The sequence below is a fragment of the Drosophila santomea genome, chromosome 2R (genome assembly GCF_016746245.2).
Source record: "Drosophila santomea strain STO CAGO 1482 chromosome 2R, Prin_Dsan_1.1, whole genome shotgun sequence".
Taxonomy (NCBI): Eukaryota; Metazoa; Arthropoda; class Insecta; order Diptera; family Drosophilidae; genus Drosophila; species Drosophila santomea.
In genome coordinates this window covers 14,818,520-14,835,908 of record NC_053017.2, presented here as the reverse complement: position 1 = coordinate 14,835,908, position 17,389 = coordinate 14,818,520, and the positions used below count along the sequence as shown (strand labels likewise).

At 42.9% G+C, this 17,389-nt stretch overlaps 2 protein-coding genes across 2 annotated transcripts in view; one reads left to right on the top strand and one right to left on the bottom strand.

Moving 5' to 3' along the window:
- LOC120444368 (potassium voltage-gated channel subfamily H member 8) overlaps nucleotides 1–17,389 on the top strand; it is a 150,903-nt gene that overhangs the window by 112,472 nt on the left and 21,042 nt on the right. The window lies entirely within an intron of this gene.
- Nucleotides 1–17,389, bottom strand: part of LOC120444371 — a 33,508-nt gene that overhangs the window by 7,186 nt on the left and 8,933 nt on the right. The window contains exon 2 of the mRNA XM_039623978.1: nucleotides 7,478–8,022. Coding sequence (XP_039479912.1) covers nucleotides 7,478–8,022 — 545 coding nt within the window. The remainder of the gene's footprint in view (nucleotides 1–7,477; nucleotides 8,023–17,389) is intronic.

Below are 17,389 nucleotides of genomic sequence, written 5' to 3'. Positions count from 1 at the left end.
CTTGGTGGCTAAATCTATGCAGAAGCCGATTGCAACGAAGTTTGTATTTACTTTACTTTTCACCCCTCGCTGGGCCCGTTGAAAACTTTTGATTGGCTTTTGTTCTGCTCGATGTTGCATGTTGGCATGTTGCTCCTGTTTTGTTGCCTGCTATTGACGCACATTTTTGTGTGCTTTATGTGCCGTTGTCCGACCAATTTCCGCTTTGCCACAATCCCAGCGGGCAACTGGCTTGTAAAAAATAGTAAAAAAAAAAATAGGAACGCAGCAGCAACTTTTTCAATGTGAAAAAGTTTTAACAAGCGATTTTAATAAAATTCTATTTAGCAGCTGCAGCGGCAACAGCAGCAGCCATTTTGGTTGCAACTTGTCCTCACCCCCTCATCCCGCACACACAAATGGATTTCCATGTTTATTTCATATGCGGCTGCAGTTTGGCACTCGTTGTCCAAAGGGGGGGAAAGAGGGGGGAAAGTATTGATGCAGGTGTAGGGGTTTTATAAAATTGCATTGCTCATGCTGAAAAATGGTTTGAGCGGCTTTATAAACCTGAATTCGGGAAAACTGCATAAAATTTGAATTTAAGTGCTAAGCAAAGTGTGTAAATATTTTCAATTAATTCATTTAACGAATGCGTCTAATGAAATTATTCGTCTCAACACAAACTAGTCAGCGCATAAATATTTTTATTAAAACACTGCAGCTGCTGTGAAATCAATTTAGAATTGACCGATTTATCAAATTTACCAAAAAATTTGGAAAAAATTCAAAGCATATGAATATTGAGCCTTTTGCTGCCTGAATATTTCACACACGACTCAATATTGAAGATGACAACGTAGTTGTACTGCCTGCAACTAAAATCACCTTTTTCTCCCTTCATCGATGCGAACTTTTGGCCGCTTTTTAGCTCCAACCACACATGCATAATTGAGAGCAATCGAAACTCAAATTGAGCTCAATTCAGCGGAAATGCATATTAAGTGCAATTACTGCATAATTAACCAGCGATTCTGCAATCACTAATTGCAACTCACACTTAGTCTATCAGCGAAATGGAATGTTGCGAGATGAACTGTTTTAGATGCAAAGTTTAAGGGCTTAAAGATGCCAAGAAATGCGACCTAATAGGATATCAGGATTTGATGGAGTTTCCATAGAGTCTCTATGATTTTCATCACCCATGCACTGAATAGAAATGCAAACAATGAGGCCTTCGGCTGTTTGCTGTCCCAACTCTATGCTAATGTTTTCCACCAATATTTTCCACACTCACCCGGCCTTGGGCTTGCCAAACAATCAGCCATTACTTTTGATAAGAGCCGCAGGACAAACAAAGAAAACAAAAAATAATAAGTGCAAATGAAAATTACCATAGCCTACTTTTCAGCAGCTGTCAGCGGTGGGAGCCACCGCGTGAAATGCGATTGTGTGTGCCCAGCATTCCCATTCACACTTAATGGCTGGCTTTATATTCGGGGGCCCAGGCATTGATGATTGCATTGCAATTAAAATAATTATGATTTTCCAGACGGTGTGAGCGAGGCAAAAGGTTGTACCGTCGACAGTGAACTCTGACCTCCTCACCAGGTCCTCAGTAACCAGTGTGGAGTGAGGCTCAATTGTTTTAGGTTGGGGTCAGACCGCTCAGCGTCCTTTGTCGTCGGCCCAGAAAAGTTTATAGAAATGATGAAGCCATTCTCCATACTCGCAAGATGCCAGCTCAAACAAAAAATCTGGGTCAAATTGTTTCCTTTGTTCGGGACATTTGTTTTAATAAACATTGTGACAGGCAACAGGGGCAGGATTACACTGAGCGAAATGCCAAAACCGAGCTATTTCTTTTATACACTCCATTTAAATTCTATCATATACTTTTAGTACTAGCTTCTTAGTTATATCTTTGCAATTATATCAGTCACTCCAGATTAGAGGGTTTTTCTTGCAGTAACAGCAATAGCAATAGCAGTAACTTGTTAATATTTTTCCTGTGCACCAACAGCTGGATCAACATCCAGAAAGGACCTTCCAAGTGGCGTGGCCTCCTTCATCAAGCTGTCGACCAGAATGTCTTATTAGCTGGCAAACAACTCTACGACCATTGTCCTGCCACTCCTGCCAGTCCTTCCACTCCTCTCTGTCCCCGTGAGTTGAGTTGAGTTGAGTTGAGTTGGTTTAATTACGGTTAAGGCTGCCAGCAACAAAGTGATAATGATTTGTATTCATTCAAAAAGGTTTATGGCAATTTTCGAGCCACATTAACTTCTCGGACCGCCGCCCCCGAAAGTGGCCGTATTTGAGTTTGCTCTGCTGGTCTCATAATGAGCTTAGTCCTTAGTCCTGTCCCTGTATTTGTGTATTTTGAAGACACACTCACAACTGCCGTATGCCGATGTTATTTCTAATTAAATTGGTTTTTCAAGAACGACAGTTTTATGGCCCGCCGCTTCATTTCAAATGTATATGTTGCCCTGGCAAAGTTTAAACATATTTTCTCTCTTGTTCATTAAATAATATTCAGCTTAGAATGGGAGGGAAAAAATGCTTTAATTAAGAACTAAGACTTAAGCCGAGGAAATGTAAAATATTAGGCTTATTATTGGAAAATATGCCAGTTCAAAGTCAAATAGAAATATTGCGATATATGTGTTTTTTGAGAGTTCAATAATATCCTCGCATTTCACTGGTAATTCCAGCGGGTAAAAAGCAGCTGAACAAACAGAAGCTCAGACAAAAAAGATAGCAGGACCCACAGACCCAGATATAGATGTGCACATAATATACACATAATATTTGAGCCCGAAGGTCATTGCAACAATAACTGAGCCTGGCAGTAAAATATTTTATAATATTTTATGTTTTTTTAAGCGACAAGGAGCTACAGCACACTGCCACTGCCACTGTGTTTGCTTGAGGTCCTTGCTTTTTGTTTGTTGTTCTGAGACTTGAGTGCAAGGGCCTTAAGCTCACACACACACACACTGGCACACATGCAAACACAGACGCACACACCCACACACTTTTCATTGCTGAATGTGAGCAATAAAAAATGAGGAACACATAGAGTTCACAGAAAAATGGGTAAACTGGAACAACAATGTGTATTACTTTGTTCGCCCAACAATTCCACAATGGAATATAACTCATGCAAAAGCACATTCACTGCCACATTGTGTGTGCCAAATTTTGAGCGAAATTTCAAACGGGCTTTCCACGAGCAGCGACCGAGGTGAAACTATGCAAAAATTATGATTGTGCAGGAATTATGTGTTTGTTTTGATTAAGCTCGACCGAGCGTTGCCGCGCATATCCTGCATTATCCTTTGGCCAAACCCTCATCAATGGGCTGGCTAAGTTATTTGTTTGTTTTCTGTCTCTCCACTGGCAGGCTAAGTGGTTTCCGTTCTATTTGGGCTTTGGCTTTGGCTTTGCCTTTGACTTCGGTTTAGCCTTCTCTTCTTGGACAAGGACAATTTCAATTTTATCTGATTTTAAAGTTTGCAAATTATATGTGCCCATCTACACACGCATACCTATGCTCAACTGCTCGACTGTGTTCGGCTGCTCTGCACAAACATTTGCGTAACCTTTTTTATCTAAACGACTTATCCAAACCGAAGGGCCAGAGCCTCCAGCGTTAATTTTCATAAAATACCAATTTCGGTGTATTTTTATCTGGCCAAGGATGGGAAAAAGTGTTTCAGCTAAAGCTATCCGCACACTCACTCACTCGTACAATTATATTTTCTAATCTGAATTGGGGGAACATTTTCCCAGAAAATTATAAATAAATTACCTTCTATCTGAGCGAACGAAGCACTGGTAGCAGCTAGCTAGCTGGGCGAACATTTTCGAGTTTTCAGCATTTAAACTTGAGCATTTTCCATTGTCGGAAGCGTACCAGAATCTTGGCATGCTGTGAGCACATTTAATTACTGCTACTTTTCTCTATGAAACATCCCAGGGATAGGACACAGGACAGGAGGCGAGTCTAGACATTAAAAACGACAATTTATCTAAAAAGTAATTAAGTGCTCAAGTCACACAGACGGGCGCTTGGGCCGCCTGGCAGGAGGCAGGAGGGAGGAGCAACAGGACAAACATGGGAATCGGCATCGCCGGAGGAAGCGGAATTAAATGGAGTTCGGCTGCAGGTCAAGGAGCTGGTTACGGGGGGTTTCAGGGGGTTGGGAAAAGCCATGGAGAGAACCAAGTCAACTGAAAGTCGTCGGGCGACATATATATGCCAACCTAAATGGGTTACAGTGGCTGCCCCGAAAGTGCAACACGCTAAGCCAGGAGTTTGCAAATTCCTTTCCTTTAATAATTAATATCCTTTTATCTGTCAAATTTATTTTACAAAACTCACTCATCGCTGTACGAGTTCATAAAAAATTACTTGTACACTTTTTCCTAATAACGTTTTTCAGGTTTTTCCAACCAAATCCTTTATTATTCCATTGCAGCTCAACTGCATAAGCTTTATGTGAACATAACTTTTGGGCAGTCTTTGCTGTGCCATAACTTTCTGCACTGACTGTTGCTGCTGCTGCTCGAGTGGTGATTTAGTTCAATTTATATGAGCCGGATGCAACGAGCATCACCCTTTTGTGTGATGGCGGCCACAGGACACACGTATTTGCTTAGTTTATTTTAAATGCCATTTAAGCTGCTGCTCTCGACTAATACCCTAATACCCTAATGACATATTTTAATGCTCGCCCAGTCGCAATCGAGTGTCGTAATTCTTAATTCGAAGTGCTCTTTCCACTTTTTCACACACATGCACATGTGCAAGGACTTCTTGCTGCTCGTGTCATTTGATTTATGGGCTTTAAATTTGCCAGAAAACTTCCTTTTGTTGACGAAGCAGATTTGTCTGCAGGACGCATGAAAATACTCTTAATTAATAGTATTACCTCAGTGAAATGTTGTCATCGCTTTTTACGTTGAAAGCTTTATGTGTACTTTAGTTAAAGGCACCTTACTCATATTAATTCGATGTCATCCACGCCCACAAAACCCAACCACTGCGTAATCGTAAAGCGACAGAAATTAAAATTGCTGCAAAATTCCGAAACAAAGCTCTGCGCTTGGGGAAGCAATTCATTTATTTAATGTTTCCTGCATTTTATTGTCGTCTAAGGCAAATTTACGACTGCGAAGGTGCAGACAAAACAAAGCCCGATTCGCGGAAATGTTTAGTGTGTGTGTGTGTATGTGTATTCTTCAAGTTAAAAAGGACCTCTTTTTGTGGGCATGGCATAGACAAAGGCGAGCGCAACTGACAAAGCATTTCGATTGCGCATTCTGGCGCAGTGCAGAGCAGTCGCAAATATGGAAATCATTTGCCCCTGGTCTGGAGGTGCACGTTTCCTGTCCACTGAACTTGCAACTCGCATCCCCACACACACCATACACACATTCCCATCCACATTCACATTCACATTCACAGACGCATTCGCATTCGCATAATGCCCGAAGCTTCCTGCTCAAGATTTTAATGCCACACACACACACACAAATGCACACATGACAAGGGCAATGAAATGAAAGTGCATTTCCCATTTAGACGCAGAAGTTGCAGCCCTCAAAGAGCTTTAAGTAGCAGGGGACACAAATCTGAGACATTTTGTAGCACCGCCTCATGAAAAATTAATAAAACTATGAGGAACTTTGCGGAAATTACTTACTGGCAGTTTTTAAGATTTACAATATAAGTTAAGTAAAATAATAGCCATTACTTGTAAAGGGGGTAACTGATTGTGGTGACACTTTACTCTTTGATTTCATTTGAATGGAAACTAAGAGCATTTCTCGCCGTGTAGTGGCCCAATGAATTCACGTCTCATTGGGGATTTGGCACAGCTCTCTGTTTGCCAATTAAGCAATGAGTGCGTGAACGGTTTCGGGTTTCTCATATGTATATACCAGTATATACACCCTAATGAATGCAACTGGCGCATTAGATAAAGCTCCTTTGAGATCGATGCAATTAAAGGGTCGGCTGCCCCCAAACGCATTGCAATGAGAGGGCTAACACACGATGATAATATTTTGCTAACCCCAAAGAGGCCATGCAGCCCTACACATACAATTTCCATAATACAAATTGCCGACTTATTAGGCCGAGACCCAAACCAATTGTGTGGCCCATATAAGCCGGGGCATCCCCACTTGAGCACGCACCCGTGCAAAGTGCCAACTGGCTGACACACTCGCACTTTCGTACACTCACACACACTCGCACACACTCGTACACACTCACTGGAGCCTACGAGGACTTAAGTGCTTATTAACTTCCGCACACTTGAAGGCACAATTATGAAATCGTCAATTTAAACCAGACACGCAACAAACACGCACCGGGGTCACTTTGGGATGGGCCCCCGGATTTCGGATTTCGGAGCAGCTGGCTGGCCTAATCGAGTGTCCGGCTTTTCGGGGGGAGGCGGGATCAACACCACCATGTCCTCCTCGTGCTCGAGGAGCAAATACAAATACACGAAACGTGACGCACACCACGGCGTATGAGTAATAACTCTAGACAAGCGGAAAATTAATACCACTTGAGGCTATGGCATGTCAATGCCGCTCACCCACACACTCGCACACTCACTCCTGGCGAAAGGTGTAATTTGTCTCCCAGTGCCATCCCCTATGGGCCAGTGTGTGCCTCTGTGTCTCTGTGTCTGTGAGTTTGTGTATTTTCATTGTGCTGCCAAATGACCCACGCAGTCATTTTGCTCAGCCCGAAATGCCCGAAATCTGTGTGTTTACTACCATATTAGTTAGCCTGTGGGCCGAAACGAAGTCCCTGACACAAGTGCCCTCGATGAGCAGAGCGGCTTAATTAAATTCTGTCGCAGTTGGCAGGGGGAAATTGAAAACAAGTCAACTTTAGCCGGAACTTCGGGCTAAAACAGGCTTTATTCTTTGTTTATTCCGGCCATTTTTAGATTTTTTTTTGGGACAAAAAATTAATGTCTAAATATAAACACATACTTTAAGAAGTAAGGCGAAATATGTAAGTTTTGCTCTTTTTAAATCAATACTTAGGTTATTTTGGTATTCTCTTAGTTTACTAAATCATGGGCTTACTTATAAGTAACTAACTGACTATGCTTTCAAATAAAGAGCAATTCATTTTTAAGGTACCCATTTTATGTGCCACATTTTAATTTCGCAAAAACTTGCATCGCAGTGGGCATAACCTGACTGGATTAAATCTAAAGGGAGTCAAAAATAAAGCACTTGATCGATCTGGGTCTCATCAATTAACATTGAATGCTTTTCCATTTCCACATTTCCACGAGGACAAAGCCAGTCAGTCAGCCTCACATTGACAAAAAAGGCACTGGCACAAAAGTTATCATCAACGCCGACGTTGGTCGTTGCTCGTTGGCGAAGGCAAACAAAGCAACAGTGATGGATTTATTTTAAATAAAATATTAAAACAACACTGGGGCGTACTTACCACCCCCTCGCCGATGTGGTGCACGGTGCAGGGAACGTGGGCGGTGGCCCCGATCTGGGTGGTGACCACCGTCGAGTTCTCGGTGCCGAAGTACATGGGCGTGCCGAAGAGGCTCTCCATGCCGCCCTCGATGCCATTGCTGGCCTCCAGATGGTTCTCCACCGGCTCCGGCCGGTGCACTGGAATGGGATATGGTCCGGCCGTATCTTTGGCCTGGATCCGGGAGTGGGAGTGCGTTTGGAGCACCGCATCCTGCCGGAGGTGTGTGGGCGTCGGCTGGCTTTCGCTTTGGCGTTGGCTATGGCTTTGGCTTTGGCCATCGATCACATTGGTCGAGTCGAAGCTGGTGATGCTGCTGCCTCCGGCGGATGCGGCACTTTGGGCATACGGCTGTGGCACCGGCACCGGTTCGCCCTCCTTCGACTGTGACATAATTAAATTTTGATTTATATGCCTCACTGATGGCACACTAGCCGGCGTCGTCATCATCATCGTGCTGGTGGCTTCTGTTTGTCCACCTCCCGGCAATGCGGATGCTGTGTGTTCTGCGGAGGGCACAAGCGAAACAGAAGGCGGTGAGATGAGGTGAGGTAGGGTGACATTTTAAAATGTGTTAATATATGCGCTGGCCGCTGGCGCCGCAACAGTTTGTCGGATAAGCAATAACAGCGTGAAGTCAATTAATTTGAATGAGCACCCAGCGCGTGCGTATACGTAATATTTTACAACGGATTTTCATTAGCTTGGGCGCTGTGAATCTGCATAAAGTGACAGCACTAATTAAGCCGACGAACTTATCTGGATTTACTGCGGCTGCTGGCTTACACAGAAATATGATGGATAAATTATATCAAAAGCTTAGCTATTTAAGCACATTTAAAAATGAAAGTAAAATGAAGTCAAACGCAAGAATAATGATAGATATTATGTAAAACAAATGTAATAAATATTTTTTTAATTTATGAACTTTGAATTTTTTACATATAATTTCGTCGACATTTATTCACAGAAATAAGATACGTTTAAAGGGCGTTTCCCCGTAAACCCACAAGTATAAATCCCGTGTTGTACTTATCCTTTTATTCGGTCATGCTTTCGTGCCCACAGACACATAAGCGTTTGAAACAGGTGAAAGGTGAAAGGACACCCGCAGAACAGCTACCGCACAACATATTACGGGTAATTCGAGTTTTGGTTTTATTTGCGCTGCGTAATTTGTGTAAAATTCGTTCGGGCCAAAAACAAAAAAAAAATATAATATTTTACAATTAAAGATAATTGCTTTTGGCAAACATGTTTGAGTCTTGTTTAGCAACGGTAATTAGGTTGAATTCAGCATGCTGTAAATTCAATTATGACAATGCATTTGGGCTTGTTTTTGATTTTGATGGTGATTTTGATTTTGATTTCTTGGTCACACCATGTGGTAAAATTTTGTGATGTTTGGCTTTCATTTGGCCATGTACCATGTCCATGTCCATGGAGACTCGCTTGTCATTGTTCTATTTCTGGGCGCTCACACCATAAATAATGTATGCCAATCATGGGAAATTTATTATGTTTGGCCTGACGATGATTGAATTTGAAGACCAGTGCAGTTCAGTGGGCAAAACGCCTGCATAGGAGTGCATTGTATAACGCAAAATTAATTAGTTATGGAATTCGCCCGGGGCCATGGGCATTTGTACCAGACTTGGCCATTAATTAGCACGTTGCCAAGACATCGCCTAATCGAATTATTCAACGAAATTTTAATAGAATCTCTCGCCTTCTGCACTTAGAAGCAGAAAAGGAATTTCGCTCGAGTCGTCCGCAGAGAAATGTTTGAAAATCAATTTACCCAGCTGCGATCTAAGCGAACAATCGAGTCAATCAATGCACCTTCTTCTGATTGACACCTTAGAAATCGCTCGATAGCTCCTCCAATTGACATGTGGCAGAGTGTGTAGTGTGTAGAGTGTGTTGCCACAGCAAATTTGCAATTGCAGCGAGGCGACAGAAGGATTCCTGATTCCCCAGGTCAACCTGCATCTCGCATCTCGGATTTTGCACTTTGCGGTTTCTGTATTGTTGTGTGGTGGCCCATCTGGCCTTATAGCCTTATGAATACGAAGAAGCCGCCCGGAATCTGTCACACTCAGGATAACGTTTTTTTGCTAGCTTGCTCCTTGCTCCTTGCGGCTTGAATTGCCTTTCAGGGGCTTACTTGCTCGGTTTTCTATATTTATAGGAAAAAAGGTTGATCCAAAGTCCATTTTCAATGCCAATTCATATATTTGTTCGTTTTGTCTGCAATGAAATTTCTCGAAGTGCATTAGCTAGCAGGACTTCATGTCCTGCACGCACAAAACAAACAAATAAGAGCTCGGCACAATGCGATTGCTATTGCTGCTTTTGCTCCTTCTGCTGCTTTTCCTGCTGCGACTGTTGCTGCTCATTGGCACGCAGAAGTTGGCCAAAACTGAATCGTGGCATTTTCGTCACGTTCGCACGTGACTGACTGCGTGCGACATCCAGCTTTTCCTACCCCATTTTCCGACTCTTCCACCTCTTCCATCCATCCACTACATACATACGTAAACGTAAACGTAATCGTAATCGTAATGGTCGCTGGCGGACCGCAAAACAGCTACTGAACTAGTTGGCAGTTGTTAGAGCTGCTGCGGTATTCGGTATTCGACCCACTTTCTACTCTCTATGCTGCCGTGTAAATTTGCATTCTTTCGATGGCTGCTGCGATGCGACTTTGTAATTGAATTTTTCACGGCGGATTGCTGCATCCGGTTGGCTCTTCGTATTTTTCTTGTACTCTTGTTTTTCCGGCGGTTGGGCTTTTGGATTTACAATCGCGGTGCGCAATGTGCAACCGCTGTTAGCTGCTAGCTGCGGATTGTCAACATGCAGCATGAAGATACGCTGGTGAGTGGAAAGTAGAAAGTGGAAAGTGCAGACTCAAACGCAAAACCAAGGAACCACAAACATATTGCGCCAAAGCCATGCAGATAGTACAACATTTTTGGTGGGATTTGCCAACTTTTCGTTTGGCAAAACATTCGCAATTTGTGTGTGCGTTCGCATAAAGTTTTATCCGCGACTTGCCCCGCTTTTGCTTCAACATTTTAATCAAAAGTTCGCTGCAAGCTGCCTGATTCCCCCGCTCCACCCCCACCCCATTAGCCCTTCCGGCAGTCCCGCTGCCCAACTAATATCAATGATTTCTCATGTGCTCGTGTCGACGCCCCACTGCGGCAGTCTTGGAATATTTATGCTCCTTGTGACATCATGGTTTGACATTAATTAAGTTTGCTGGCGCTCACACGGCGTATGCGTGATGTCGAATGAACGACTTCCGAGTCTTGTTTCCCCAGCAAAGCGAGCGAATCTTCAGTTACAACTGATGGATTTTTCTTGCGGAAACAAAGAATGATGGGTATGTAACGTGATTTCATAAAATTATCTAAACAGTGCTTTCTAAACAAGTGCTATTGAAAATAAATATTCGCTTTTGGTTTAAATTTAGCAAATAAAATTAGCTGAATTGGAACTTTAATTGCTTTAATGCCTCTGCGCTGTCATCAATTAAATGAGAGGCTGCAAAAAAGGCATTTACAAATATCATTATGATAATTGTGCGGGCTAGCGACATCCTGTGCTTGAATCATTAATTTCATTTGATTTCATATTTAATGTTACGAACACTGTGTGCATAAATTTTCTCTAATTAAAATACAAATAAATGGCGAGTACATTTCCGATTGTCATGCCTTGCAGCATAATATATTCCATTTGGATCTAACTAAATTTGCGGTGGCAGTTATTTACAACAATTGACACAAATGCGGGCCAACTTTTAACGGCCATCGAGTGCACGGGGACAATTGAGCAGAAAACAACGAAGCTTGCAGCGTTCGCAATTGAAAAGTTTTAATTAAATACATGGTCAAATGGTGAAAATTTAATGTATCTTCCAAGGCCAGCATTTTAAAGTAAACTTTAAGCTTTTTGGCCACCAAGAATGTTGGCAGTTGGGTGCTAGGCTTCATTACCAAACTTTTCCGTTTGCGGATGGCTCGGCGCTTTCTGTTTTCCTGTTTTTATGGCAAATATTGTTTGTTGCCAGTGTCGAAATGTTTGCATTTGACACTTGGCGGTAATTTGTGTGTAAATGCGTCAATGTGGCCCCTGACCTCAAGCCTCGGGCTCCGGTTCGAGCTCGGGTTCTGGTGAAGATTGGTCAGGATGCGCAGGGAATGGGAAACTTTTAGCTCACTCGCAGCCATTTAATTGAAATTCCGGAAAATGGCCCACGCATGCCTGCTTTGTAACTTTGCAACTTCGGGGGCGAAAAGTTGATCGTTTGGCCGAGCGGAACGATTCACTTTGCGACTGTCATAATTTTGATGGTCGCAAGTGTAAAATCAGATAAGTGCGCCACACACTTTCCGCCGACTATTCGCCCATTTATTTTCCAATAAAGCCCTCGACAGGGGCGTGGCAATCATTAATGTCGCGAATCCAGGCTCCAGGACTCCAAGACTCCAGGCTTCTGAATCCAGGACCAAGGAGCTCTCGTAAAAAGGCATTAAGAGCAAAAGTAAAGTGCCTATTTAAGTTGAGTCATAAAATTGGCTTTCTATCTGGCCGAGCAGCGAAAAAGGGAATGGCAGATGCTAGGCACAGAAATGGGAAATGAAGCTGCCATTTTTGGAGAAGACTTTTGGGGCTGAGAATTCTAATTTTATTTATTTTATTTCAATTCGTGTCTAAGTGCTCAAGTTCGGGGTTTCCTTTGTGGGCGCCTAGAATAAACTGCCAAGTTTTAAATAGTTCAAGCCCGAGTCTGAGGGCTAATTGTGGAGTCTGGTAAGGGGAAGTTCTGTTGTCAGGCACTGATGAATTCCGGAAAGTATCTATTTTAAGCCGCGACTTCAACAGCACTTAAAGCCTCAATAAATAACATCCGCATTGTGTACATATATAACCGCAGAGTGGATTCATAAATTGTGACAGTCAAATAAATAAGGTACAAATTCCCACCAGCGGATTTTTGGGCGAGTATCTGCGAAATCCTTGATCCAAAGCCTTGTGAAATCAAACGGAAAGGCGGCAAACAGCAAAGAATTCATATAAAAGAGCATAAGTTAAGTGAGGGGGAATGCTTTTCATGCATAATGAAGATTTATACATTGGAGTAGGAGAACCGACATTAGGGGCTTTGCCAAATTGCAAGCACGTGCGAATTAGAATGGAAATGCGGTTTGAAACCTAAGCCAAGAGTCCACGGCTCGGTGGGCACTTTGAATAGTCGAACCTTTTGGACCTCCAATAAATGTTTAGTATCTCTGGGGCAGCGACGGCGACGGCGGGAATGTGGCGAGTACATAAAATTAAATTGTCAACTTCCGTAATGCGGGGGCATAAACAGAAAACCACTCGCCCCTTTCCAAGCAACTAAAGCGTTTGCTGGCTGACCGAAGTGGCATCAAAGTGAAAATATTATTAAACGAAAAATAAAGCAAAGCACCCGACACCCAGTGCCACGAAATCGGAGACAAAGCAGCCGGAGAATGAAGGACATGGCCCAGAGAAGGCAACTTTTTGGCAGTCCACTTATTTCGGGCGACCAGACACACTTGACAGTTGCCTTTGTGGCAAGCGACGGCGCCTGGAAACCAGGACTCGCAATATAAACTTCGGCCTGTGCCGGATGTGGCAAATTTGGTGGCACTACAAGGGACCGAAAATAACAGAACCGAGTGTAATCAAAATCGGAATTGAGCTTAGCTACCCTCCATTGCCGCAATTGCCAAGGGATGTTGTATGCACATGAGGTGGACTGGATTTTTACAGGAAGTCGAGTCAAGAAAAAAATGGAAAACGAGCTTGTGAAAGAAATAGGATTTTATGGTCACTTGGCTGGAGCATTTGAGCACACTTTTATACTTATAAGTGATGTTTATGTCTAGAAAGTGCTAGCACAAAAATTAAAACTATAAACTATTCCAAACAACCAGCTAAGTTTATATTTTGTTAACATTTTTTTTTAATGTATTTAAAATGAAATGGGTATAAGTTTTTGCGCCAGTGCTATGGTGCTGCCACGTATCCGCTTTTCCGGCAAGATCCTGCCACCTTCGGCACTTAACGTGACAGCGACGTCACATCTAATGCCCTTGACGTCGTCTATTTAAGTTCAATTTATTTGCGCCCAGGCGGCTAAGCGAATGCCATTGATCGATTCTTGGCAAATGTCCGCTGCTGCTGCCAGGCAGTGAAAAGCTGCACAAGCGTGTATCCTGGCGGTCCCTTTTGGCCCCCTGCCCCCCCTTCATCACCCATCCACCGCGTTGACACTGGCGTTGACTTTGCCGAGATTGGGCAAATCTGGGCGATGCCTTTTATGTGGCTCCTTTACATTTTTCGCCTCCTGCGAATGTTTTTCTGTTTGCTGTCACATTTGTCCCTTATCCATTTGATGCCGTTGACATTTCTCACTAAGCCCAAATAGAAAACGGGCTTAGGGCCCCGTCCGGAAAATATATGTGTCCGCAAAAGGACATAAAGGATATATATCGAATTTAAAATATTTGCTTGATTTGTTTGTGGCCATAATGCCATCAGGTGAATGCCATCCCCCCTCTGATTTCGGTCAGCAGGCGCACTTTGTGGCAATTAAACGTGCTCTTTGCCACAAATTGAATCCTGCGGTTCGACAACATCACCTCTATGGAAAGCTTTCAAAGTGCTATGTGCTATGTGATCCATCCATCGATTTCCGATATCCGCCGACCATAATTGTTGAGGTCTACATTGTGCCTGAGCGAAAGCAAAGTTGCCATGCCAGTCAGTAAACTAAATCAAAGTTCAGGAAATGTTGAGGCATCTCTGGTGCACTGAATGGAAAGCAAATGTACATATTCCGTATGTTTGCTTATTCCATAAAACACGCTCGATTAAATTGTTACTGCTAATGGAAATCTAATCTGTTCCGAGAATATGCAAAGCCACAGGGATGTAAAGTTGTGAAATAATTCACTGATACATCTTGCCAGCAACCAGAAAACGTCTCTTAGCAACTTAAAACCTGTCCGTGTGTGCACTTGAATTACTCAAACAACAGCTGCAATGGCCGAAAAGTTTTCCGCACCCAAACACACACACACACACACTGCGTATACGTAATGCCTGTTTACCGAGCTCAAGCTCAAAGTTGTGACTTGTGCAGCTTGTTGTGCCTGTGCTTATGCTTGTACGGTTGTACGGTTGTACGGCACTGTTTAAATGTACTTTCCAGCTATTATTTAAACAAATTGACTTTAATTCAGCAGCAGGCGACTTGCACAGCGCACTGTGCATGATTTCCGACCATTAAAACCTGTCGACTGGCAACCGACTGACAGGTGCCCTAGGATTGGGGCTCATAGTTGAAATTCGAGCAGTTCGAGCGGTTCGTGCCACATGAACTAATTGCAGTTGAGTGCGGAAGTTGCTGCAGCAATCATTTCAGCTTAAGACGAAACTTTCAGTGGTTGCGCACATGAAATGTGGGGGGAAACTTCCTTCTTGGGATTCCGATTCACGATAGGTGCACTTGGGATTATATTTCAGTAAATATTTAATATTATATTTTTAGAATGCAACTGGCATGTAACATTTTTACACTTGAAATCATTTACATCTTCTGATAAATCTCATCTCAAAAATAAATAGCTGTAAATATAATAAAAAATAGTTTAATATAAGTACGAATTCACTGAATTTAATTATATATATTTGTAACCCCAATAAAGCAGATTACTGGTACTCCTGGGTAAGTTTCAAACTATTGGCAATTGTTCAGAATGCGGCAACAGCACAATCACATGGGGAAAACATTTCATTTTGCTGCAATGGAAAAAGGGAAAAGTTTCTCGACCAGTGGCCATTGTTGGCTACTTTCAACAAACTCGATGGCGACTTATTTAATTTGTTTTGCTGCCACATGCTACGTGCACCTGAGCAAGTTTTGTTGGCTCTTCATGATCGAAGGCAGCCCCTGTTTGAATGCACTTTGGCTGGCTTAATTAACGAATCAATTGATAGCCGGGATTTATGGAGCTCAACTCTATCGTGTCATAAATCGTTGGTCTGCTTAATAACATATAAATCATAATGCATGCACATTTATAGATTTTCAACTTCATATATATCAATCAATCGATGTGGGCTAATTATAATGAGAAGTTGAAGGGAAAAACGGGGCAACTATGCGCAACAAAGTTAAGACACTTCTGTAGGCCAAGGACAACAGCTGCGGATCGCCGAGGGTTTTAACCCACTTGGGCTAGAAACTTTTCCACTTTCCTGTTTACGGCCACGCCCCCCAACGGTTTCTATGCAAATGTCCGGACTGCGGACTACACGGAAAGTGAGGCTGCAGCTTGGAAAATTGAGAAAATTAATTTCATTTCAAGATTTACTTCTTTGAAATTCTATTTGCGTGGCAGAGCCGCCGCATCTCCATTCCATTTCCACCCATCGCCAGCACCATCTCACCCGGCGGCCATGTACGACAACATTTCAACAAGAGAAAACATTTTTTGTTGCTGCCACTGCTATTTCTGACTTGGCCGCGTGGCATAAATTTATGAACGGCAAAACATTTCCACATGCTGCTGCCTATTCTGTTGCTGCCTCTGCTCCTGATTCCGCCTTTTGGCATGCCGGCAAATCTGCGGCAGCAGCAGGAAATATTCAATCTATGCGGCATGTAGGAGCAAAATCTGACTCCGAGCCCATTGTTAAAGCAAAGTCAACTCGGTAAATGCAAAGCAGGGCAAATGAGCGGGCTTTCCATGCCCTCGCACAGTGGGTACACTGACTTTTGCCTGCAATTTGTGTTCAATTTGAAAACATCAAAAATTAAAGCGGCTTTAAATATGCAGCAACGATTTGAAAGCTGTTTGGATATTCAAACTCATCTATATTTAAATTCTTTAATTAAATTTTATACATATTTTTCATGATTTAATTTCCCATTGGATTAAATTTTAGTTTATATAATACGCTTCTGTTGATTGCCATAATTATTTTAAGCTTTGATATATAAGCCAACAAACTTGTTTAGTTTGCCTTAAGGAAATCACGAGGCACTCAAAGAAAGTGAGTAGATGGAAAGGGAATTCGCAGTCGCTGTGTGCGAAACTAGAATTTCTTGCGAATTTCGGTTTCGGGGGCTGTTGTTAGTATCTCTCTTAGCAAGCGAGCTCCTTTGATACTCGGTTACACAGTATCTAATGACAGAATTTGTTGGCCCAGTCGCTGTCTTGCTGTCATCATCATACTTGCCCTGCTCCTTGTACTTGTCCTCGCTGCCAAAACCCCCCACCCTCTTCCCTTTTTTCTTGGGGAGAACTTCTTTTTTGGGGGAATCCCCCACCAAACACCCACCCCTGGATTGTGACAGTATCATTAGGCAGTCGCTGGCGGCTCTGTGTTAAGCGTTATCATTTGTCCTTGAGCAGCTTCAACTGCGTTGAGTTTGGGTGGTTTGTGCGGCGGAATCGTGCAAATTGTGCCCCAAAGATTAAAGGCAACAATGGCAACCACATCCTAGTCAATACACCCCCAACTTCAGCTCACCAGCTCACTAGCTTGTTGTTTCTTAATTTTTGCTTAGCTGGCAGCCGGCGAAATGTTATCTGTGCTCATAATTCGGATGTTGTGTTTGTTGGTGACGCACCAACTCGAGTGAAATTTAAGCGGCCCAGTCATAAATTATACTTGTGGCCCTGGCACTTTCGCCTCGACTTTCGCCGGAGCACACAAATATTTGCATACTTTCTCCCCGGGAAGGAGGCGTGGCCGGAGCTAACCGGAGCTCAATACGTTCTAGACCATAATCAGAAATCTGCCGCAGCAAGTCGCTTCAAA